This window comes from Panthera leo, chromosome B2 (assembly GCF_018350215.1).
Source record: "Panthera leo isolate Ple1 chromosome B2, P.leo_Ple1_pat1.1, whole genome shotgun sequence".
NCBI lineage: Eukaryota > Metazoa > Chordata > Mammalia > Carnivora > Felidae > Panthera > Panthera leo.
This window is the reverse complement of record NC_056683.1, coordinates 15473405-15493114: the sequence shown is the minus strand read 5'-3', so window position 1 is coordinate 15493114 and position 19710 is coordinate 15473405. Positions and strand designations below refer to the sequence as shown.

Sequence of the window (19710 nt, the reverse complement as noted above, 5' to 3'; positions counted from 1 at the left end):
CAGTTTTCGCAGTAGTGGAGTCCCTGGAGACATAGGCATCACTTCAGGCATCGCCTGACACAGATATTAAAAGCTACATAAAATTAACCCCGTGGAGGTGGGAGGGGAGCACATTCCAGGCCAAGAGCATGTAACACGTCGTTGCATGTGGCTGAGGGGTAAGTTACATGGAGACAGGGAACAGGGAACGAGGGTGGGTTTAATAATATGGGTCCAGAGGATATAGGAGTGCTGATGCATAGGGCACGTGCACCCCAATGTTTATAGCAACGCTTTCAACAGTAGCCAAACTATGGAAAGAGCCTAAATGTCCATCAACTGATGAATGGATAAAGAAGATGTGGTGTATATATACAATGGACTGCTACTCGGCAATGAGAAAGAATGAAATCGTGCCATGTGCCGCAACGTGGGTGGAACTGGAGGGTATTATGCTGAGTAAAATAAGTCAGAGAAAGACCGATATCGCATGTTTTCACTCATATGTGGAGCTTGAGAAACTTAACCGAAGACGATGGGGGAAGGGAAGGGGGAAAAAAATAGTTACAGAGAGGGAGAGAGGCAAACCATAAGAGACTCTTAAATACAGGGAACAAACTGAGGGTTGATGCGGGGGCAGTGGATGGAGGAAATTGGTGATGGGCATTGAGGAGAGCACTCGTTGGGATGAGCACTGGGTGTTGTATGTAAGTGATGAATCACGGGAATCTACCCCCAAAACCAGGAGCACGCTTTACACACTGTATGTTAGCCAACTTAACAATACATTACATTTTAAAAAATAATAATAATATGGGTCAAGTTGTGCAGGGTCCTGCACATCGTGCTGTGTTTAAACTATTGCTCCCAGGCTGATGGTTTTCACTTCCCTTTAACAGTGAGAACTTTTCCTGGGAGCAGATCTGCTAAGTGACAACTCTATTATAGAAAACCAGCCTTTACTAAGACTGATGTTCGGCTAGGTGTTCCCCTTCCTGCCCACAAACGCCAGGGGTGGAGGCCAGATGTAATCAGGTGGTCCGTTTGCGTTGATTTAGTTCTTGGCCTTGACTAGTATAGCTCATAAGGTGTTAACTGGATTTTCCCTTTGTGTCACTCTTGGAGCATTGGTTTTGTGGACGGGGCAGGTATTCAGAGTCCTAATGGGCGAAGCAAGGCGATCTGGGGTTTTGGCAAGTTGCCCTGACAGCGGTGTGAACAGTCTGAAGCTGAGAGTTACTTTGAATCCACTCGGAAGGCCATTTCTCTAAATACCAGGAGAGGGCCTCGTTTACAGGCACGTCACATGCACGAACCTTCCTCTTAGGATAGGTTTACCTAATTTTGCCCAAGGAGACTGGGGCTCAGAGAGGTTAAATAATTAGCCCATTGTGAAGATTTGACAGTCAGTGGCAAAACTTGAACTCGGATGTGTATATCTTGACTCGTCAGACTGAGGTCCCATAACAAACTTCCCAGCCTCCCCTCAGCTAACTCTCCTCTCCTTTGTTTTTTCTTGCTGCCCTTTGGCTCCCCAGTGACCCGCTGTGTGGGATTATCTGGGTATTTGTCTTCTACCCAGCACCTTTCCTCACATACCGCTGGCAGCCAGTGGATATTTATGAATCAGACCCTTCTGATGGATGCACCTCGCTTCCCCGGGAGGCACCTTTTTTATCCTTTGTATATCCTTGTGGTAAATTAGACATTCTATCACCTGCTAGATGCATACTTCAGCAAGATGAAGTGATTGGCCAGGCGGGGTCTTCAGAAGTATCTCGAGGGCCCCCAACAGGTGCTCGCCGATCACCATGACCAGTCCCTGTTTCACGAGGTGGGTGGCCTGATGCCTCGCACCTGCCACCGTGGCCGGCGGGCCCTCCTTACGGTCCTGTCCTCCTCGAGGCCTCAGTCTCCCCTGCACCTGTTGTGAAGGAGGAGAAACCACGGCCTCTTGTTTATCACAGCCTAGCCGTGAGGCTGAATCTCTTACCTACCTTTGCATGATCTTTCTCCTTTCTTCATCCTCTTGAGACAATTTGGAGCCTTCTGTCTTTTAAATTTTTTTTAGCATTTATTTATTTTTAAAGGACAGAGAGAGAAAGAGTGTGAGTGGGTGGAGGGGCAGAGAGAGAGAGAGAGGGGGAGACACAGAATCGGAAGCAGGCTCCAGGCTCCGAGCCATCAGCACAGAGCCCGACGCGGGGCTCAAACTCACAAGCCGTGAGAGCATGACCTGAGCTGAAGTCGGAAGCTTAACCGACTGAGCTACCCAGGTGCCCCTATTTTTTTTTTTAATTTTTGCTATGCACTTCCTAATTTGCCTACAGTAAACTTAAATGGTTTTCATAATGAAGCAAACCATTTTTAATTAAAATATATATTTTATCTGAATGGGTTCAATTTAAGAGGTAAAGCCAAGAACGTCCTCATTGTCCCCTGGACAACTGATCTACGAAATAACCAGACTGACATGACCCGTGGCTGCTGAGAGTCTGACACTGTCCTTGGGAGAGAAATCCCTCTAAGGCATCCAGGGACCTGTTGACCCTGATGGTCACACATGCATCTCCAGCCTCGTGGTCCGGCCTCTACTCTTCCTCTACGTCTCCATCCATGACATTCAAAATTATTTCAATCTCCTGGGACACCTGGGTGGCTCAGTTGGTTGAGTGTCTGACTTTAGCTCAGGTCATGATCTCATGGTTCATGGGTTTGAGCCCCGCATCGGGCTCTGTGCTGACAGCCCCTTCGTCCCTGAGGACGGGGACATCGGAGTTTTAGAAAGGTTCTGATGCATTTATGCGACATGTTCGCCAGAAGTAATGGTCTCTCTGCTTCTTGCCTTCGAACAGCTCTGAGCAGCGGGTCCCCTGTTCCACTTCTTACCACAGCTCTGCTTTGCACTCCGCTGATGGCGTCACAAAAGCAGGACCTCTGGGCCTTCCGGAAATAAGACAAGTGCCAACCGTCGTGATTGAATGTGATGACAATAAAGAAAACGTGCCTCATGAATCCGACTACGAAGACTCTTCCTGCCTCTACACAAGAGAAGAGGAAGAGGAGGAGGAGGAGGAGGAGGGTGACAGCTCTCTGTATACCAGTGGGTACCTGCCCCCCCCCCAGCTCTTCCCCGGGGCGGGGAGGGGGGAGGAGGGAGGGCGGGGCTTATGGGGGGAGCTGCCCGCCGCTCCGGGTTCCAATCCCGGCGTCCACTGGCCCGGGGTCATAGGGCAGCTCAGTGAGGAAGATGAAAGGGTAAATGTCCCCCAGGGACCCTCATAGCTGCAAAACTTGCACCATCACGCTGCCCCTTTCTTATCTCCTAGGTGGCTTTTTCTTCTTCCGATTGCTTCCCTTGGGATCCGACCCCCTTTCTGGAAAAAAAAAAAAAAAATGAGGGAGGGACCCTGAAACTCAGTTCCAGTCCACAAAGTACTCAGAAATACTAGCCACTGTGTATGCAACAAATTCATTTGTAAACGTACCTCAGTGTTCCAGAAGGCCTGAATTTAAATTTCTCATTTAAGGCCTTCACCTGCGCCAAGACCCAAGCAAAGCAAGGGAAAAAAAAAAGCAAAGCCCCAAAGCTGTCCTTCTGGCCGTGAATAGTAAATTGTAGTTAAGTGAGTACACACTGATTATTTGGTCAGCTTTTTTTCTTTTTTGTAAGTTTTTCATGTTTGTTTATTTTGAGACAGAAAGCAAGCAGGGGAGGGGAAGAGAGAGAGGGAGAGAGAGAGAGAATCCCGAGCAGGCTCTGTGCTGCGAGCTCAGAGCCCGATGTGGGGCTGGATCTCCCAAACCGTGAGATCATGACCTGAGCCGATATCAAGAGTCAGGTGCTTGGGGTCCCCGGGTAGCTCAGTCGGTTAAGCGTCTGACTTCAGCTCAGGTCATGATCTCATGGTCCATGAGTTCGAGCCCCACGTCGGGCTCTTTGCTGACAGCTCGGAGCCTGGAGCCTGCTTTGGATTCTGTGTGTCCTTCTCTCTCCGCGCCTCCCCTGCTCATGCTCTGTCTCTCTCTGTCTCAAAGATAAATAAACACTAAAAAAATTTTAAAAAGAGAGAGTCAGGTGCTTAGCCAACTCAGCCACCCAAGCATCCCTATTTGGTCAACTTTTTAATGAAGTTCCATAATAGCAACCTTTTACTGAATATATACCGTGTGCCTGCCAGTATGCTAAAATCTTATTCTCTTATGTGCATCTTACAACACCCGGTGGCATAGGTACTGTTGTCCCATTTCACAGATAAGGAAGAATAAAGAGAGGAAAGGAACTGGCCCAGAGCCTCACATCTGTCTAAGAGGCAGTGCTAGGATTTGATGCCCGCTAGGTCTCATTCCCAGGCCCTTATTCTAAGTCCAGTGGGGGCTCAGTCGCTTGAGCAGTTGACTTTGGCTCAGGTCATGATCTCACTGTTTTGAGTTCGAGCCCCACCATGGGCTCCGTGCTGATCGTGCACAACCCCCTTCGGTTCCTCTGTCCCCCTCTCTCTCTGCCCCTTCCCCGCTCATGCTCTCTCTCTCAAAAATAAATAAACATAAAATAAAATAAAATAAAAAAGACCAGGGCACCTAGGTGGCTCAGTTATTTGAGCATCTGACTCTGGCTCAGGTCATGATCTCGCCGTTGGTGGGTTCGAGCACCGTGTCGGGCTCGGTGCTGGCAGCTCAGAGCCTGGAGCCTGTTTCAGATTCTGTGTCTCCCTCTCTCTTTCTGCCCCTCCCCTACTCATGCTCTGTCTCTCTCTGTCTCTCAAAAATGAAGAAATGGTAAAATTCTTTTTTTTGAATGTTTATTTTGAGGGAGAAAGAGAGACAGAGTGTGAGCAGGGGAGGGTCAGAGAGAGAGAGAGAGAGACAGAGAGACAGAGAGACAGAGAGACAGAGAAACTGAAGCGGGCTCCGGGCTCTGAGCTGTCAGTACTGAGCCCAGCGTGGGGCTCAAACTCACGAACATGAGATCATGAGCCAAAGTCAGATGCTCAACCGACTGAGCTACCCAGATGCCCCTAAAAATGAATAAATGTTAAAAAAAAAAAAAAAAAGACCAGTGGAGGAAGAAAGACCAGCACTATTAAATAAAATCTAAAGGAACCCCCCTCCGCTCCCCAAACATGGAACTTCCCAGCCTCTCGCTGTTGGCTTTACGCACACCAGGCTTCAGACAGCTAGCTGAACTGGAGAGCTGAGAAGAGGCCTGGTGAGCAAGCAATGAGGTGGTGGAAATAACATCGAAGAGAGAGAACCATAGACGGGCCACCAAAGTCCAGGGGACCCCTGAGTGGGAGTGGCTCCCAGCCTCTGCTCACCGTTTCCTGCCTGGAGAATTGAACGATTTATACCACGGGTTCTCAGCCTCGGCACCGCTGACATTGGACCAGATCATTCTTCACTGGGGGGGTTACCTTGTGCATCGTAGCATGTTCAGCAGCACCCCTGGCCTCTGCCCGCTAGATGCCAGGAGCACCCTCCCACCGCCCCCCCCAAGACCCCAGTTTTGACAACTGGAAAATATCTCTAGACTTTGCCAAGTCTGTCCCTGGCGGGGGTAGGGAGATGCAAAATCACCCTTGGTTGAGAACCATAGATGCATTCCAGGCATAAGGAAGCCCCTTCCTCGGCTCAATCCCAGAATGTTCCCTGTTGGAATGATCTTGCCTCCACTCTCGCCCCAAACTCCGCCAACTTTGCCCAACTATACTTTCCTTCACACACCCCGGGGTCCCCTCCAGCTGTCTCCTGCGATTACCTGGCTTCTCCATCATCTCGGAGGCTTCCCCCCTGCAGAGGGCCGCCAGCCACTGCTGGCCCCAAGTGACCTCTGTCCCGCCAACACTGGCCCCTTCTCCTCTTCGAAGCTCCCACAGCTCCTCAGGGCCTCTGACCACTCTGTCTTGCATTCTCTTGTACTCCCCAGGCCCCGCCAGCCCTCCTTTGTGATGCTGCCTGCCCGCTGGGGGTTCCTGGGGGAGCTGGGACCCAATCACAGGCTCCCCCTGTGCTCCTCACCTGCAAGGCACCTGGAACCTGCTGCTTTCGGGAACTCTATCAATGAGCGCTTTGAATGAGGCCTTAGCCACGCCCTGGGTGTTAAACCCATTATGTCGGCCTTCCTGCCTTTAACCTTGAGGCCCAGCCTCGCAGAGGAGGACAGGCAGGTTTGCATCAGCATTAATGACTCGCTTCTCCCTCCTGCAGCCTCCCTGGCCATGAAGGTGTGCAGGAAGGACTCCTTAGCCATCAAACTCAGCAACAGGCCCTCCAAGCGGGAGCTGGAAGAGAAGAACATCCTCCCCAGGCAGACGGATGAAGAGAGACTGGAGTTGAGGCAGCAGATCGGCAGCAAGCTCACGAGGTAGGTCAGCCCGCCGGCCGTCAGCTCTGCGGCCTTGAGTAGAATCCAGTTTCCATCGCCAGGTCAGGCCCGGGTGCCCCTTGAACAGCTGCCGGCCGGAAAGGTCCGCGGAAAGCTTTCCACTTTTCCAGGGTTGCTTTTATAGTCCCTTCCCCTTCAAGACTCAACCAGATCTTGGGAATTTGACTTGAATAAAGGTTCAGGCAGAAGCCGAAACGGCAGCTTTCCGGGGCGAATAACCGCCGTGAAGAATCACCACCATCCAATAAGACGGGACCGCCTGCATCCGTAGGGGTTGTGGCTTGGCGAGGCCCAAAGCAATCAGATAAATACATTTTCTGCTACGCTGTGCAGCTAGAGGGGACCACAGGTTAATCGGGCCTCGTTGCTAACCTGAGCAGTGGCTCGTATTTGCAGCTATTACAGACATAGGTGTAGCAAGCATGTTACAATTGTGTGTTAAACACCCGTGCGTGTGTTTATAACCTAGGGCATGTTGATGTATCAGCTAACGCTAGCAGAGCGTGTATTATGGGCCTGGCTTTTCTCCTACACATTTTGCGCGTATTGAGTCACTTAGTCCTTGAGCCTCGCTACGAAATGGGCATCTGTGTGCCCATTTTACAGAGGAGCACACCAGGGGTGGACACCTGTAGTTACCCTGTGTGCGGTGCTGCACAGAATAGCTCCAGAGCGCCCCCTCTGGGCCACGTGCATGACACCGCCTCTCTGTTCTAGGAGCTGGCACACGGAGCCCCTTCCCTTGTAGGAGGCGCTGTGCCCAGGGTTTGGGCTGTGCTCTGCCTCTTGGCACAGTCGCCTTGAGTGAGTCACTTTTCCTCTCCGCCTGTGTTTCTGCATTGGTAAAATGGGAGTTGCAAGAATTCAGAAGCATAAGGAAAGCCTTCAGGCCCATCCCTGGCCCACAGTACACACTCAGTCATCTGTTATTATTTCGTTTTCTCCTCCCATCAAGTCCGGCAGGTAGCTTTCATGGTCTCCTCAAATACAAGTGGGGAAAGTGGTGTATAAAGAGCTAACAGAGGCGTAGCCGTCACCCAGCGGCGTGCTGGTATTCTCCCCTCCCAGCGGATTTAGTTCTTTACTTCCGGGGCAGCTCCTGTCTCGTGGTCAACTTGGTTTCGGTCTGGAGGATGCTGTTTCACTGGTGCAGGGCTGTGTAACTCATTGGACACTGATGGACGATATGGTCTCCCTTCTGCCGCCTTTAGAGTCCTAGGATGCAAATCGGTCACCACCTGCCTCTCGCACACGCTCATCGAATGCGGTAACCCGTTCGGAGTTTAGTGATCCGCATCTCTCTGAAAACTGTGGTGACGGCTCCTTCCAGCGCCCCGGAGAGCCTGTCCCATCGTTGGCTCGTTAAACGTTGTTCCTTTCATGCAACAGACATTTCTGTCCACGCAGCTCTCACCCCTTGTCCTCATTCTCCTCCTTCAGCGACTGCTCAGAGCCTCCTCCCTATTATCGTCCCTCCTGGAGACCGTGCCACTCCCAGGGTATAACCAGCTTCTCTTTCTGGGGGTGGGATGGGTGGCTATAGGTGTGGGCTGCTTCCTGAGCCAGCTTGTTCGTTTTACACCTAATACAGACAGGGCCGGCCCTTGGTGGGACTCGGGGAAGAAAGAAAGAGCCATTTCTTGAGCCCAGCCCATCTTCTCGAAGGGCAGCTCCCTCATGCCAAGGGTCAGCGCCCTTTATTGTATTTGTTCTCCTCACTTCCCACTTCCCCGGCTTTGCTGCCGAACAAGCAGAGCCCAGGCATGTGAGGGGGGAAATGAGGGAGTTCTCTGGGGGACATGATGTCAGGAAGAAGCCAGGACATCTGGCCGCCCAGGGTGGCATCTTCACTGGGGAAAGAGAGACAGGTGGGGGGGGGGGGGGGGTGTGGTGTAGAAAGCAGTTGTACGGCTGGCTTCTCTGCTTACCCATTGTAGAGGTGTTCCACCTGGAGGTAAGCGACGAAGTGAAACAGGAAATTGCTGTCCCAGAACATACTCCCCAAAAGGGAGACAGCCCCCAGCTTCTCCTGCCTGAACCCAAGTTCCCATCTGGCCGCCATGACCGGCCGGCAGATGGGAAGAGACCCAGACCATGCACGTGCCGGAAAAAGTCCTCCTTGAACATCAACCCTTGAACATCAAGTTCAAGTTATCCTTGAACATCAACCCTTCCCAACCCTTCCTCTTCAAACAACACTTAGCTACTGCCTGGAATTCCTAAAATCCACTGAAGGTTACCATTCGCCAGCCTCTTTCACCCTGATGGTGGCCCGGGGGAGAAAGAGGGGGGCAGGGAGGGCAGCATTGGGCACATTTGAGGTGTTGAGCTGGCCGGCATCCTTGCTCCCAAGTTCACCCCGTCTTGGCTCCCTCTTCCAGCTAGGGAGTTGATTTCCTTGCGGTAAGACCCCGGGCATCTCCAGCCAGACTGTAGAAAGTGGATCTTAAAGAGAGAGGATTGTCAGAAGTGTTTAGCGGGCTGAGTACTACGGTCTCCAGCGGCCAGGCCAGTCTGCATCTCAAGCCCACCTTCAACATAGTGCAGCCACTGATTCACACCCAAGGAGTTTTCGAGACCGTTCCCTTTAGAATGAGAACCCAGCTCTGTGCTCATAGCCACTCCTTTATCCCAGAGCCAGGGCCGAATGGAAGGGACTTTCTGAGAACCAGAAGGTGACAGTGGTGGACAGAACTAGTTGTAGGACAGGAACCTTGGGTTCTAGCTCTGGTTTCTGCAGTTTCCTGAGCAGGCACCTGCCTTCCCTGGGCCCTCACTCCCTAACCCGAGGGGATCAGATTAGGTCATCTGATCACCTTCCACCATTTGTGGGCTTAATTATCGAAAAAGTCGCTAAAAGAATGTTAGGAATCTGCATTGAGTTTGCTGCGGGGCTGTGGCATTCTTTGGCTGCTGGAGGTGGCACAGAAGGGCTAGAAATCTTACCTGCTTTGAAAAACACGAGGCCAAGTCTGCTGTGCTCACGGAGTGACAAGCAAGATACAAAACCTAATGTTAGCCTGGCAGTGTTAATAGCATAAAACAAACAAACAAACAAACAAAGCAGCATTCCAAGAATGCTCCCAGCTTGGGGGTGGGAAGCAGAAACACCACGTAAAACGATGTCAAGCATAAGGCAGAGAATGCAAACACATTGTCCTTTCAAAAATATGTTCTCGTGGATGCCATTGGGCACACTCTCCAGAACCCCAATCAGGGAGCCATCCGGGTGTCTTGACAGTCGGTTGCCATTTGAGAAATGTGGGCTGCCCTTGAGACATGAACATGGTCCGCTGGGTGCACATTGGCTCTGCGCCTTCTGTATACAGACTCAGGATGGGTGCAGAGAACCAAGGGGTGAGCAAGCCCATCTACTTGGGTGTCGGGGGGACACAAGTAGCAAGACTTCTATTTAAATGTATTGTGTATCATTCTTTTTAATTTGATTGCGTGCGTGTGTGTGTGTGTGTGTGTGTGTAGTATATGAGTGCACTTGTGTGTGGCTAAAAGAAATGGCATATATGGGGGTGCATGCCTAGATTTTATTGATGGAGGTTTTTTTTATAGTTTTTTATGTTTATTTATTTATTTTGAGAGAGATGGAAAACATGAGCAGGAAAGGGGCAGAGAGAGAGAGAGAAAGAGACAGACAGAGAGGGAATCCCAAGCAGGCTCTGTGCAGAGCCAGACGTGGAGCTCGAACTCCTAAAACTGTGAGATCATGACATGAGTTGAAATCAAGAGTTAGATGCTTAACCAACTGATAGAGCCACCCACGCGCCCCTATTGATGGAGTTTTCAAAAAGCATAGAGTCCCCAGGTCAAAGGGCCCTTCTCAGGGCTACGTGAGGAAGACTTTTCATCTCCCGTGACCTCTGGTCCATGGAAACGTAGAACCTCAGGGTAGTCCCTCAGCCCACCGGAGCCCCACCCAAATGTAAGACCGCGCTGCTCTCCATCTGGGCCTCTTCTTGGGAGCCCTCCGGGCTGGACCGTAGGAGGTGCTCAGCCCAAGTGTGTGCTGTTAGCTGTCGGAACCACTCCTAGTTCTTTTCCTATACCAAGCTGGTTATTCTCCCGAGATAAATATTCAGTCCACAGGATTCCATTTTATGTGCCACCAATTTACCACCCACCCCCCCAAAATCACAGAAGAAATGAGGGAGCCATGGCTCTCAGTGTCCGTAGCTCAAGTGGCCTCCTGATCAGCCAGGGATATGACTTCTGTTCCTTCTCCGCTCTCCAGCGGGGGGTGGCGACAGAGCCAGGGAGTGAGACTCCCCTGCAGGGCACAGAGCCCCTGGGAAGGGGGCTTTCAGAGACTGCACAGAAGCCTGACGCCTAAAAACATCGTGCTGTTGTCTCTGAACTATCCTTTAGAAAGCAAATTGTTCTGTAAGTCACCAGGACTGCTTGTTTTAAAAGGAAGGAACTGAGACTCTGGAACATGGCTCGTTCATGATCACTCAGCAGCCAGTGGACTTAGACTTTCTCTCAGGGAGCTGCCAGCTCTCCAGACCTAGCCGGCTCGGTCCTCTCCCACCGAGACCCTCTCCGCCGTCCGCTCGAGTCCCCTCTGGAACGTTTAGATGAGACAGAGGGAGGAGAGAAGCCTAGGAAGAAAAATCAAACAGAAGGCGCCTGGGCAGTGGATGTAGGAGCGCATAATCTAACGCACGCTCGGGATTAAGTGGGGATTGAGGCGGTCTGCTTCCCTCACACACTTGCCCCCCAAAAATACCTCTCCTCCCTTGAAATATCAGCCTCCCGCTTGGGTGAAGTGCCTTCACCTTTTTTGCAGCCATGGTTGACCAGAATCTCTCAGCACCGGCCTGAGTGGGTGCGCGCCCAGCCCCCACTTGTCTTTGGAAACATCTCCGTGGGGAAGCTCTTGAAAGCCACGCTTGGTTTGGGGAAGGATGTTTCTCTTCGGGATGTCCTTTTTCTGGACCAGACGTGTCCAGAGATTCAGGCCGTTCCCCTATGATTCCACCTGAGGATCAAAGGAAGAGACTTAAGCTTCTCAAAGTATTCTTTGCTGTAGATGCATCACCCTGATTGACCTGTGTGTTTATCTCATCTCCCTGGGAGTACAGCTCTGTGTCAAAATTTCCCCTTTTTATAAGGAGACCAGTCATATTGGTTGGGGCCCAACCGTAATGGCCTTGTTTTAACTTGGTTATCCCGGTGAAGAGCCTGTCCCTAAATAAGGTCTTATTCTGCGGTACTGGGTTACAACTCCAACCTACAGATTTGGGGGAGATAGGATTCAACCCATAACATGTGGGGAGGTATAAAGTGGGTCTAGCTAGGAAAGGGGCCCCAACCACAAATGCACGTGGGGGCAGCCAGAGAGTGAACATAAGTGAAGCAGGCAGCTCTGAGATTGTTAACAGAGAGTGTTGGGCACAGAGGCACTGGCACGGGACACCTGGGTGGCTCTGTCAGTTATGCACCTGACTTCGGCTCAGGTCACGATCTCGGGGTTCGTGAGTTCAAGCCCCACGTCAGGCTCTGCGCTGACAGCTCAGAGCCTGGAACCTGCTTCGGATTCTGCGTCTCCTTCTTTCTCTGCCCCTCCCCTACTTGCTTGCGCTCGCTCACTCGCTGTCTTTCAAACATAAATAAACATTAAAAAAAAATTTTTTAATAAAGGCACTGGCACCATTCACCTTTAGCCCCTGTTTTTTTGCAAAAATGGAGGACTAGTTTGTCATATCCTCTGAAAACAAAATCCGGATTTGTTTAAATGACAGTTCCAAATTTTTAAAACTTGGCACAGAGCAAGGAGAATACATTTATGGACCAAATCCAACCCCGGGGAGCGCATCTCTGCCTGGGTCCCTGGTGTTGACCTCTGACCTGGAAGACGTACTCTTTCGTCCGTGTGACACAATCCTACCTTCTGTGGGGAAGTGCGCTACGCATTTTGCTGAGAGTTTGACATGGGAATATTCTGTGCGTCACGCGCGTAAATGTGAGAGCGTTGTATGTGTGTATCTGCAGCAATTGGGAATTAACATCTTGTAGGTATCATCCCAGATACACCTTGAATGTAGGTATTTTTGTGGATGGATCCTTAAAGCAGTCCACCACATCCCTAGAGAGAGCTTGTGATCCAGCGTTCTCTGTCTCGGGAGTTTAGTCAGATGACTCCTGAAGAATACGTTAATTTGGATTTTTTTCCTCAATGCCCATGAGTCTGGGAATCAGAAGGATTTCAGAAGCACCTGCTGCTCGTTGATCGTGCGAACGTACCCCTAAGGTATGAAAACCAGCACTAAGCTCCAGGTCCGGATCAGAGGTAGAACCCTCCTTTGAGAAGTATGAAAATTCTCCTCTCCTCCTCGCTGGGTACGGTCCCCGTCACCTAGCGAGTCACTGTCGTTATTCTGGCGGAGGGTGGTGAACGAGATGGGGCCGGTGGGAAAATCCCCCTGGAACTTACTATGTTCTTGCCTCGTATTTAGAATGTAATAACGTGGTAGAGAGAAAGAGTGTGCTAAATCCGTGTGTTCAGCTGCCAGGTGGCTCACAACTAGAGTCGCCACGAGCAGAACACAAAGTGATACGTGCAGAGGATTAGGTCCTGCGTTAAATCAGAGTGCAGCGTTCAAGGGAGAAAATTGAAATCCATTTCTTATGCTCGTGGCACAGGCAATAAAAGACAGTCCTTCTGACTTGTAACTGTGGCTTGCTCACCCGCCGCTTGTGGTTTGGGAAAATGCCGCCATCAGTCAGCCACACCAGACTCTCATTCTGAGGTGGCAAACAGCATTCCCCACACCCCCGAAATCTAAGGACCGATGCAAAGCGTGAGCTGGCATCTCCCCAGGCTAGGTAATTTCTTTGTTTAATTTTTTTTACTGTTTATTTTATTTTTGAGACAGAGAGAGACAGAGCATGAGCAGGGGAGGGGCAGAGAGAGAGAGAGAGGGAGACACAGAGTCCGAAGCAGGCTCCAGGCTCCGAGCTGTCGGCACAGAGTCCGACGCGGGGCTCGAACTCACAAACCGCGAGATCGTGACCTGAGCCCAAGTCGGACGCTCAACCGACTGAGCCACCCAGGCGCCCCTCCCCAGGCTAACGTAATTTCTGCTGCTGCATAAGCACGTCCTAAAACTAGGGATAAGACTCGAAGGCTCTATGAGTTCAGTTCAACTTTGGCTGAGTGCGCCCGGACACGAATCACCGCGAGCCCCACTCCAACGAAGAAGGAGGAAAGTAGACCCGGGTGCACTTTGGGAGGGGTGCCTTGTAGACCCCGCCTTGCAGGCCAGGCGGCTCCATCATGGTCATCCCCGGCATCTTGACCGTGGCGGTGGTGGTGGTGGCCGTGGTACGGAGCCCAGCCCGGGGGGGGGGACCCGGGGAGGAAGGGAAAGCGGGTCATGGCATCCGCTCTGCGTCCCGTCCACAAAGCCCGGCTGGCTATGGCTCCGACCGGTGGGCTTTCTCTGCGGATTCCGAGACCACCCCCTGAACCAAAGTGCAACGAGGTCCGAGTCACCTCGCTGACGCTGCGCGAGTGCACGTGGTTCTTCGGCATCTGCGTGGCACACGCGTGGACCCGTCCAGTGGCTCCCACGCTTGATGCCTCTCCCGTCACCTGGCCGCACAAAGCAGGAAATCCTCTTTAAAAAGCCCTTCGGAAGCGCTGGCATCTCGTGAAAGGCGCTGAGCTGAGATCTGCATGAGGCACCTTGGGAGGCTGCTTTCTACTCAGCGAAAACAGAATCCGTCTATGTTTAAAACTTGCCAAGGTTAAAAAAAAAAAAAAAAGTGGCCATCACTGGGGGGGGGGGGGACAGGGAGTCTCATTTTGTTTTCTGCTTCATAGCTTTTCTGAACAGCTGATTCTTCATGCCAGCAGCATGTCAAATCTGGGGCGCTGCGTCGGGGAGGGTGCAACTCTGTGTCGCGCTACAGACGAAGCAGAGAATGGGGGAATCTTCCAGGCTGCCGTATGGCCACATTTTAAGTTGTTAACGGCCCTTTTAGTTCTCCGGTGATTTGTGTCCGGGTCGTTATTGGGGTACTCTGCAATGATCATGCTTGTTTGTCGTTAATTTAGCGGACGGCAGAAAGGCCCTCTCTGTCTCTTGGAATATTTGGCTGGGTAAGAGAGGAATCAGCCTGTCTGCGTTCAGAGGCGACCACTCAGGGTGATGGCCCCTGACATAACATTACATAAGACTCCAGAGGCCTCTCTGTTGATAACAAGCTTTCCCACTGGCATTTGAGCTGATAATTTTCATCTCAACCCTGCAAGATGGCCGTTGTTGGGATCGCTTCGTGTAGGTGAGGAAACCGAGCTGAGGATCGTAGAGGTGATAAGCGGCAGAGAGGAAGACATCTTTCAAACCCCAAGACTTTCCTATTTGAGGCAGACATGCTAAGAAAAATGTTTAGTCTGGTTTAGTTTTTGTGTTGGACGGAATTTCCATCCCAGGTCCCCGGGGTTGGGCGGGAGTTGTGTGGGATGGTGGTGGAATTCTGGAACAGGGGCTCCGTCTTATGTGTGCAGATGTCCTCAAGGGAGAGAGAAGCTATGGAAGGAGGAAGGGATAGGAGATTTCCTTCCATCTTGGACTCCACTGGGCTTTTTATTGCATTTCAGGAACACTGCCCACAGGGGGTAGGAAGAGCTGAGGTTTGAGTCTAGAGACACTCCTGCCTGATAGAATGTGGGGAGCGAGGGGGTCCACGCGCTGGTTCCCACAGTGTGGTCAGTGGCATTAGCGTATCCTGAGAACTTGCTGAAATGCGTACTTTCAGGCCCCACCCAGACTCTGAATCAGAAATTCTGAGGATGGGACCTAGACATCTGCATCGTAACAAGCATGATTCTGACACACACTGATGTTTGGGAAGCAGTGGTCTGAGGAGAAAGAACAATCCAGGCCTATGAAGCTAGACCTTAGATTGAAAGTGCCATCGTCCGTTTACTGACTGGGTTCCCGTCCAGCCTCAGTGTCTACCTCTATAAAATGGACCTTCCACCCTAGGTCATCAAGAGCTCTAAATGAGTAATTCTTTCAATTGTCCCCGATAACGAACACTGGTTCCTTCCCTCTGTCTGTGAATTTGAGTGTTAATATTATGCCGGCCTCTCCCTACTCAGAATAAGTCATGCTATTTGCCCTAACAGGCAAATCCTAAATCCCAGTGGCCTAAGGCAGTAAAGGTTTGCTTTTCACTGGAGTAAAGCCTTATGTGGATCAGATGGCCTCTCCATCCTATAGCCCACAGGCTTCTAGAACACATGACTCCAGCATCTCCATAGCCAGGGAAGAGGGAGTAGAGGAGATAATCCACGTCGCTTCTGCTTAAAACCCACCAATGAGAACGAGGCTTATGACTCCAACCCAACTGCAGGGGAGGCTGGAGAAGGTGAAGAGCATTTGTAGTATTTGATGAGCACAAAGTACCTTAACTACAACGCTAGCCAGCCAGTGTTTGTCATAGTCCTTCTTTCCTTAAGGGTTCCGGTCATGGTGCCAGTCATATAAAAGGGGCCATCGTATCTAAAACAGACTCGATTAAAAGACTTTTCAGAAACTGGGGTGTGTTCACACAGTGGGAATATTACACGGTCTTTAAGAAGGAAATTCTGCCATTTGCAACAGCACGGATGAACCCAGAAGACGTTATGTTAAGTGAAATAAGCCAGACATGGAAAGACAAATACTGCACAAACTCACTTGTATGGAGAGTCTTAAAAACCCAAAAAGATCAAACACAGACTTGACAGAGAGTAGAATGGTAATTACCAGAGGCTGGGGAGTTGGGGGTGGGGGGGGCGTGCAAAGGCAAGTCTGTGCTCAGGCGGCACAGACTTTCAGTTCTAAGATGAATAAGTTCTGGAACAGGTAATGAACAGCATGGCAATGAGAGCTGATAGTAACACATTGTGGGGGCGCCTGGGTGGCTCGGTTAGTTGAGCCTCCAATTCTTGATTTGGGCTCAGGTCATGTTTTCACGGTTCGTGGGATCGAGCCCCACATTCAGCTACATGCTGACGTCGCGGAGCCTGCTTGGGATTCTCTCTCCCTCTCTCTCTGCACCACCCCCCTCGCTCATGTGTGGGTGCACGCGTGCTCTCTCTCAAACAAACATTTAAAACAAATGGCAGGTAACACATCGTATGCTGTAATTTCCCAAGAGAGTAGATCTGACGTGTCCTCACCACACATCAAAAAAAGAAAAAAAAAGGTACCTATGACACGAGGTGATGGATGTGTTAATTTGAGAAAATCATTTCACATTTTAAGTATACCCAGTTTCCATCTGTCCCAAATGAAACATAAATAAAGGCCTTTCCACTGTTGGCCGAAGTATAGAAGGCAGCCAGTTGGCGGTTAGAAGGCAGAGAGCACAGTTTTCCGAGGGGAGCAGACCACGAGAAGAGTCTTAGAGAGTGTGTGTTGGGGCCAGTGTCTCTGCGTGCTGGCGAACGGCGTCAGTGGATGAATTGCTCCTGAGGTCCAGTTGAGTAAAGCAACTCATAGCATTGAAAATCATCTCACTTAGAGAAAAAAGAGACCCCCCCCCCAAATAAACACTGCCTGCATCTAAAGAAGAAAAACAAAGCAAAAACTAGCTTAAGTACAAATGGATGGGTGTAAGGTGAACTTTCCAGGGCCACAAGTTCCTAAGGGAGACCACGGACCCTCGGCTTCAACAAATTAATTCTATAGTAAACTATTAGTTAAGCACCCACTGTGTGCACAACACTGGGCTGAGCGTCATTAAAAAACGTAGCTGGATAACCATCCCTCTCAAAGGATTAAGACGAGCTAGTCAAGGCATACTCGTTTTCGGGTTTACTCTGGGAAAAGATCAAAGGGGCAAGTTCTGCGTGGCTTCTTCTGGAGCGCGTGGTTTTATTGGCATGAATCTCTTAGACTATTTATCTTCCCATGTTTTTCCTTTATTCCCAAACGAATGGCGGGGGTCGGCGGGGGGGGGGGGGGGGATCATTTAAATATTGAATAATCCAAACCTTTGATTCAGAGTCATTTTCTCTGAAACCAGCACATTAATGGGAACATCTTCAACTCGAGTTGTCGTAGCACTTTTCCTGCGATACAGTCTTTTTCTTGCCGCAATCTTTCGGTCCCCTTATAAACTAAAACAGATAAGGACATGTCATTTCTATCACACTGTGATCCAGGAAAGGACTCTCGGAGCCATTTGTGAACTTGCCAGGAGGCAATAAATACACTGAGTTCAGTTATCTTGAGAAGCATTCAAAGTATCTTTCGATCTTTGGTTGAAAGATAATTTTGTTGCTTGGAATTCTACCTCAAAATGTGGTCTGGTGCTTTCAGAATGGCTTATTCAGATTTTCTTTTTTTTTTTCTTCCGCGATGGGCTTTGTGCCTGTATCTCAAGAAGAATTAATATACCTGAAATTACTATCACACTGTGTGTTAACTTTGTAAATAAAAACTTACACAATTGGGGAACCTGGGTGGCTCAGTCGGTTAAGCGTCCGACTTCGGCTCAGGTCATGATCTCGCGGTCCGTGGGTTCGAGCCCCACGTCGGGCTCTGTGCTGACAGCTCAGAGCCTGGAGCCTGCTTCCGATTCTGTGTCTCCCTCTCTCTCTACCCCTCCCCTGCTCACACTCTGTCTCTCTTTCTTTTTCTCTCTCTCAAAAATAAATAAACATTTCAAAAAAAATTTTTTTAACCTAGAAAATTAATATCCCTCAAAAAAGGGAGAAATATATTCACATCTCTCCGGAAGAAACAGGCCAGTTATTTGATTAAGAGCTTCACAAGTCATATTCTTAGTTATTTTTCTCAATTCACGTCTGAAAGAAAAACAGATTACTTAAAACAGAGCTTTTGAATTAAATCTTTGAGGAGATTTTCAGTCATCAAAAGGCCCGTGAAGAAAGGGATTCTTGAATTCTCACAGAGGTGGGTTCTTCCATGGGCACCGTGCCCCCCTGGATCGTGCTTATTAGCTCATAGAACATTTCAGCCAAAGGCCCAAGCAAGAGATGATTCCCCATCTTAGCAGATGGGGATTCAACTATAAAGTTGAATCATAGCTCGGAAAGTCTCAATAATTTTGAAGACTGAGTAGGTACTTTGGAGGATCCTTTACCCGGTGCCTTAGTTTGGAGTTTGCCTACTCTCGCTGTCATTCGGATGAATGAAGCTCTAATCGTGTATTCTGACGATTTCTTTGTTCCTTGTTTTGATGGTGAAGTTGGCATTTCCGGTCTCCGGGATAATTTCCAGGGTACGTAAGGTGCCTTCTGCCTCGCCCGCCAAAATCGGCTTCGGGTTGCATTACAGGTGATTTTTCTGCAGCTCCCGTGTAGAGCTTGCACACGGTCCTGGATACTTAAATTGCAGAGTTGGATTACACTTGAGAAATGTGCAGTACAGTTCTTTTTCACGTCTGCCCGCACATCTTTGCTTAGTGGCGAAATACCGCGGATCGCGTGCAAAATGCTAATGAGAGTAATTCATTTTATTTATTTTCATTACATTAATTTTACTCTTGGTTACAACGCAAAGATTTTTGTAATAGCCTCGAAATCTGCATAGATGCTCTCACTAAATAGAATAGAAACGGGAAAAATCATCCAAAGATACAAACCCTGGAGAATCGCTTTTCCCTCTGATTCTGAAGGCAATTCCTTTGAAATATAAGTGAATGTGCTTCTATTTTAGGAAGTGTGATCATGAAAATTTTATGTTCTTTGCCCGTTGAATCGTGAAAACAATAGTTCTTCAAAACGGGAAGCCTTGTTAGTTCCTTTGGAAAAAAAGTAGGCAGGCAGATGAATAGTGCACGCTCACAGGTAATCCGTCTGTTGAAAAGAGTTTTCGCTACCTTAAATCCAGCCCTCCTTTTGGCTTCTAAGATTTTCCTTGTGTTGTTCATCTTTATACTGTAACTTACCAAGCTCTTCTTTTTTTTTTTTTAATACTTTTTAAAGTTTATTTATTTTTAAGAGACAGAGAGCACAAGCAGGGGAGGGGCAGAGAGAGAGAGACACAGAATGTGAAGCAGGCTCTGAGCCGTCAGCGCGGAGCCCGACGTGGGGCTCGAACCCACGAACTGCGAGATCATGACCTGAGCCGAAGTCGGACGCTCAACTAACTGAGTCACCCAGGCGCCCGCACCAAGCTCTTCTTAAAAGACGCTAAGGTAGGAGCGCCTGGGTGGCTCATTCGGTTGAGCGTCCAACTCTCGGTCTCCGCTGGGGTCGTCACCTCACGGTTCATGAGGTCGAGCTCCACGTCGGGCTCTGCGCGGACAACACGGAGCCTGCTTGGGATTCTCTCTCCCTCCTCCTCTCTCTGCCCCTGCCCCCCCTC

General features: G+C 49.9%; 1 protein-coding gene across 3 annotated transcripts in view; it reads left to right on the top strand.

Annotated features, from left to right (window-relative positions):
• PHACTR1 (phosphatase and actin regulator 1) overlaps window positions 1–19710 on the top strand; it is a 553120-nt gene that overhangs the window by 503230 nt on the left and 30180 nt on the right. For all 3 annotated transcript variants that reach the window (XM_042937880.1, XM_042937881.1, XM_042937879.1), the window contains 2 exons: window positions 2835–3082; window positions 6187–6343. In XM_042937880.1, coding sequence (XP_042793814.1) covers window positions 2835–3082; window positions 6187–6343 — 405 coding nt within the window. The remainder of the gene's footprint in view (window positions 1–2834; window positions 3083–6186; window positions 6344–19710) is intronic.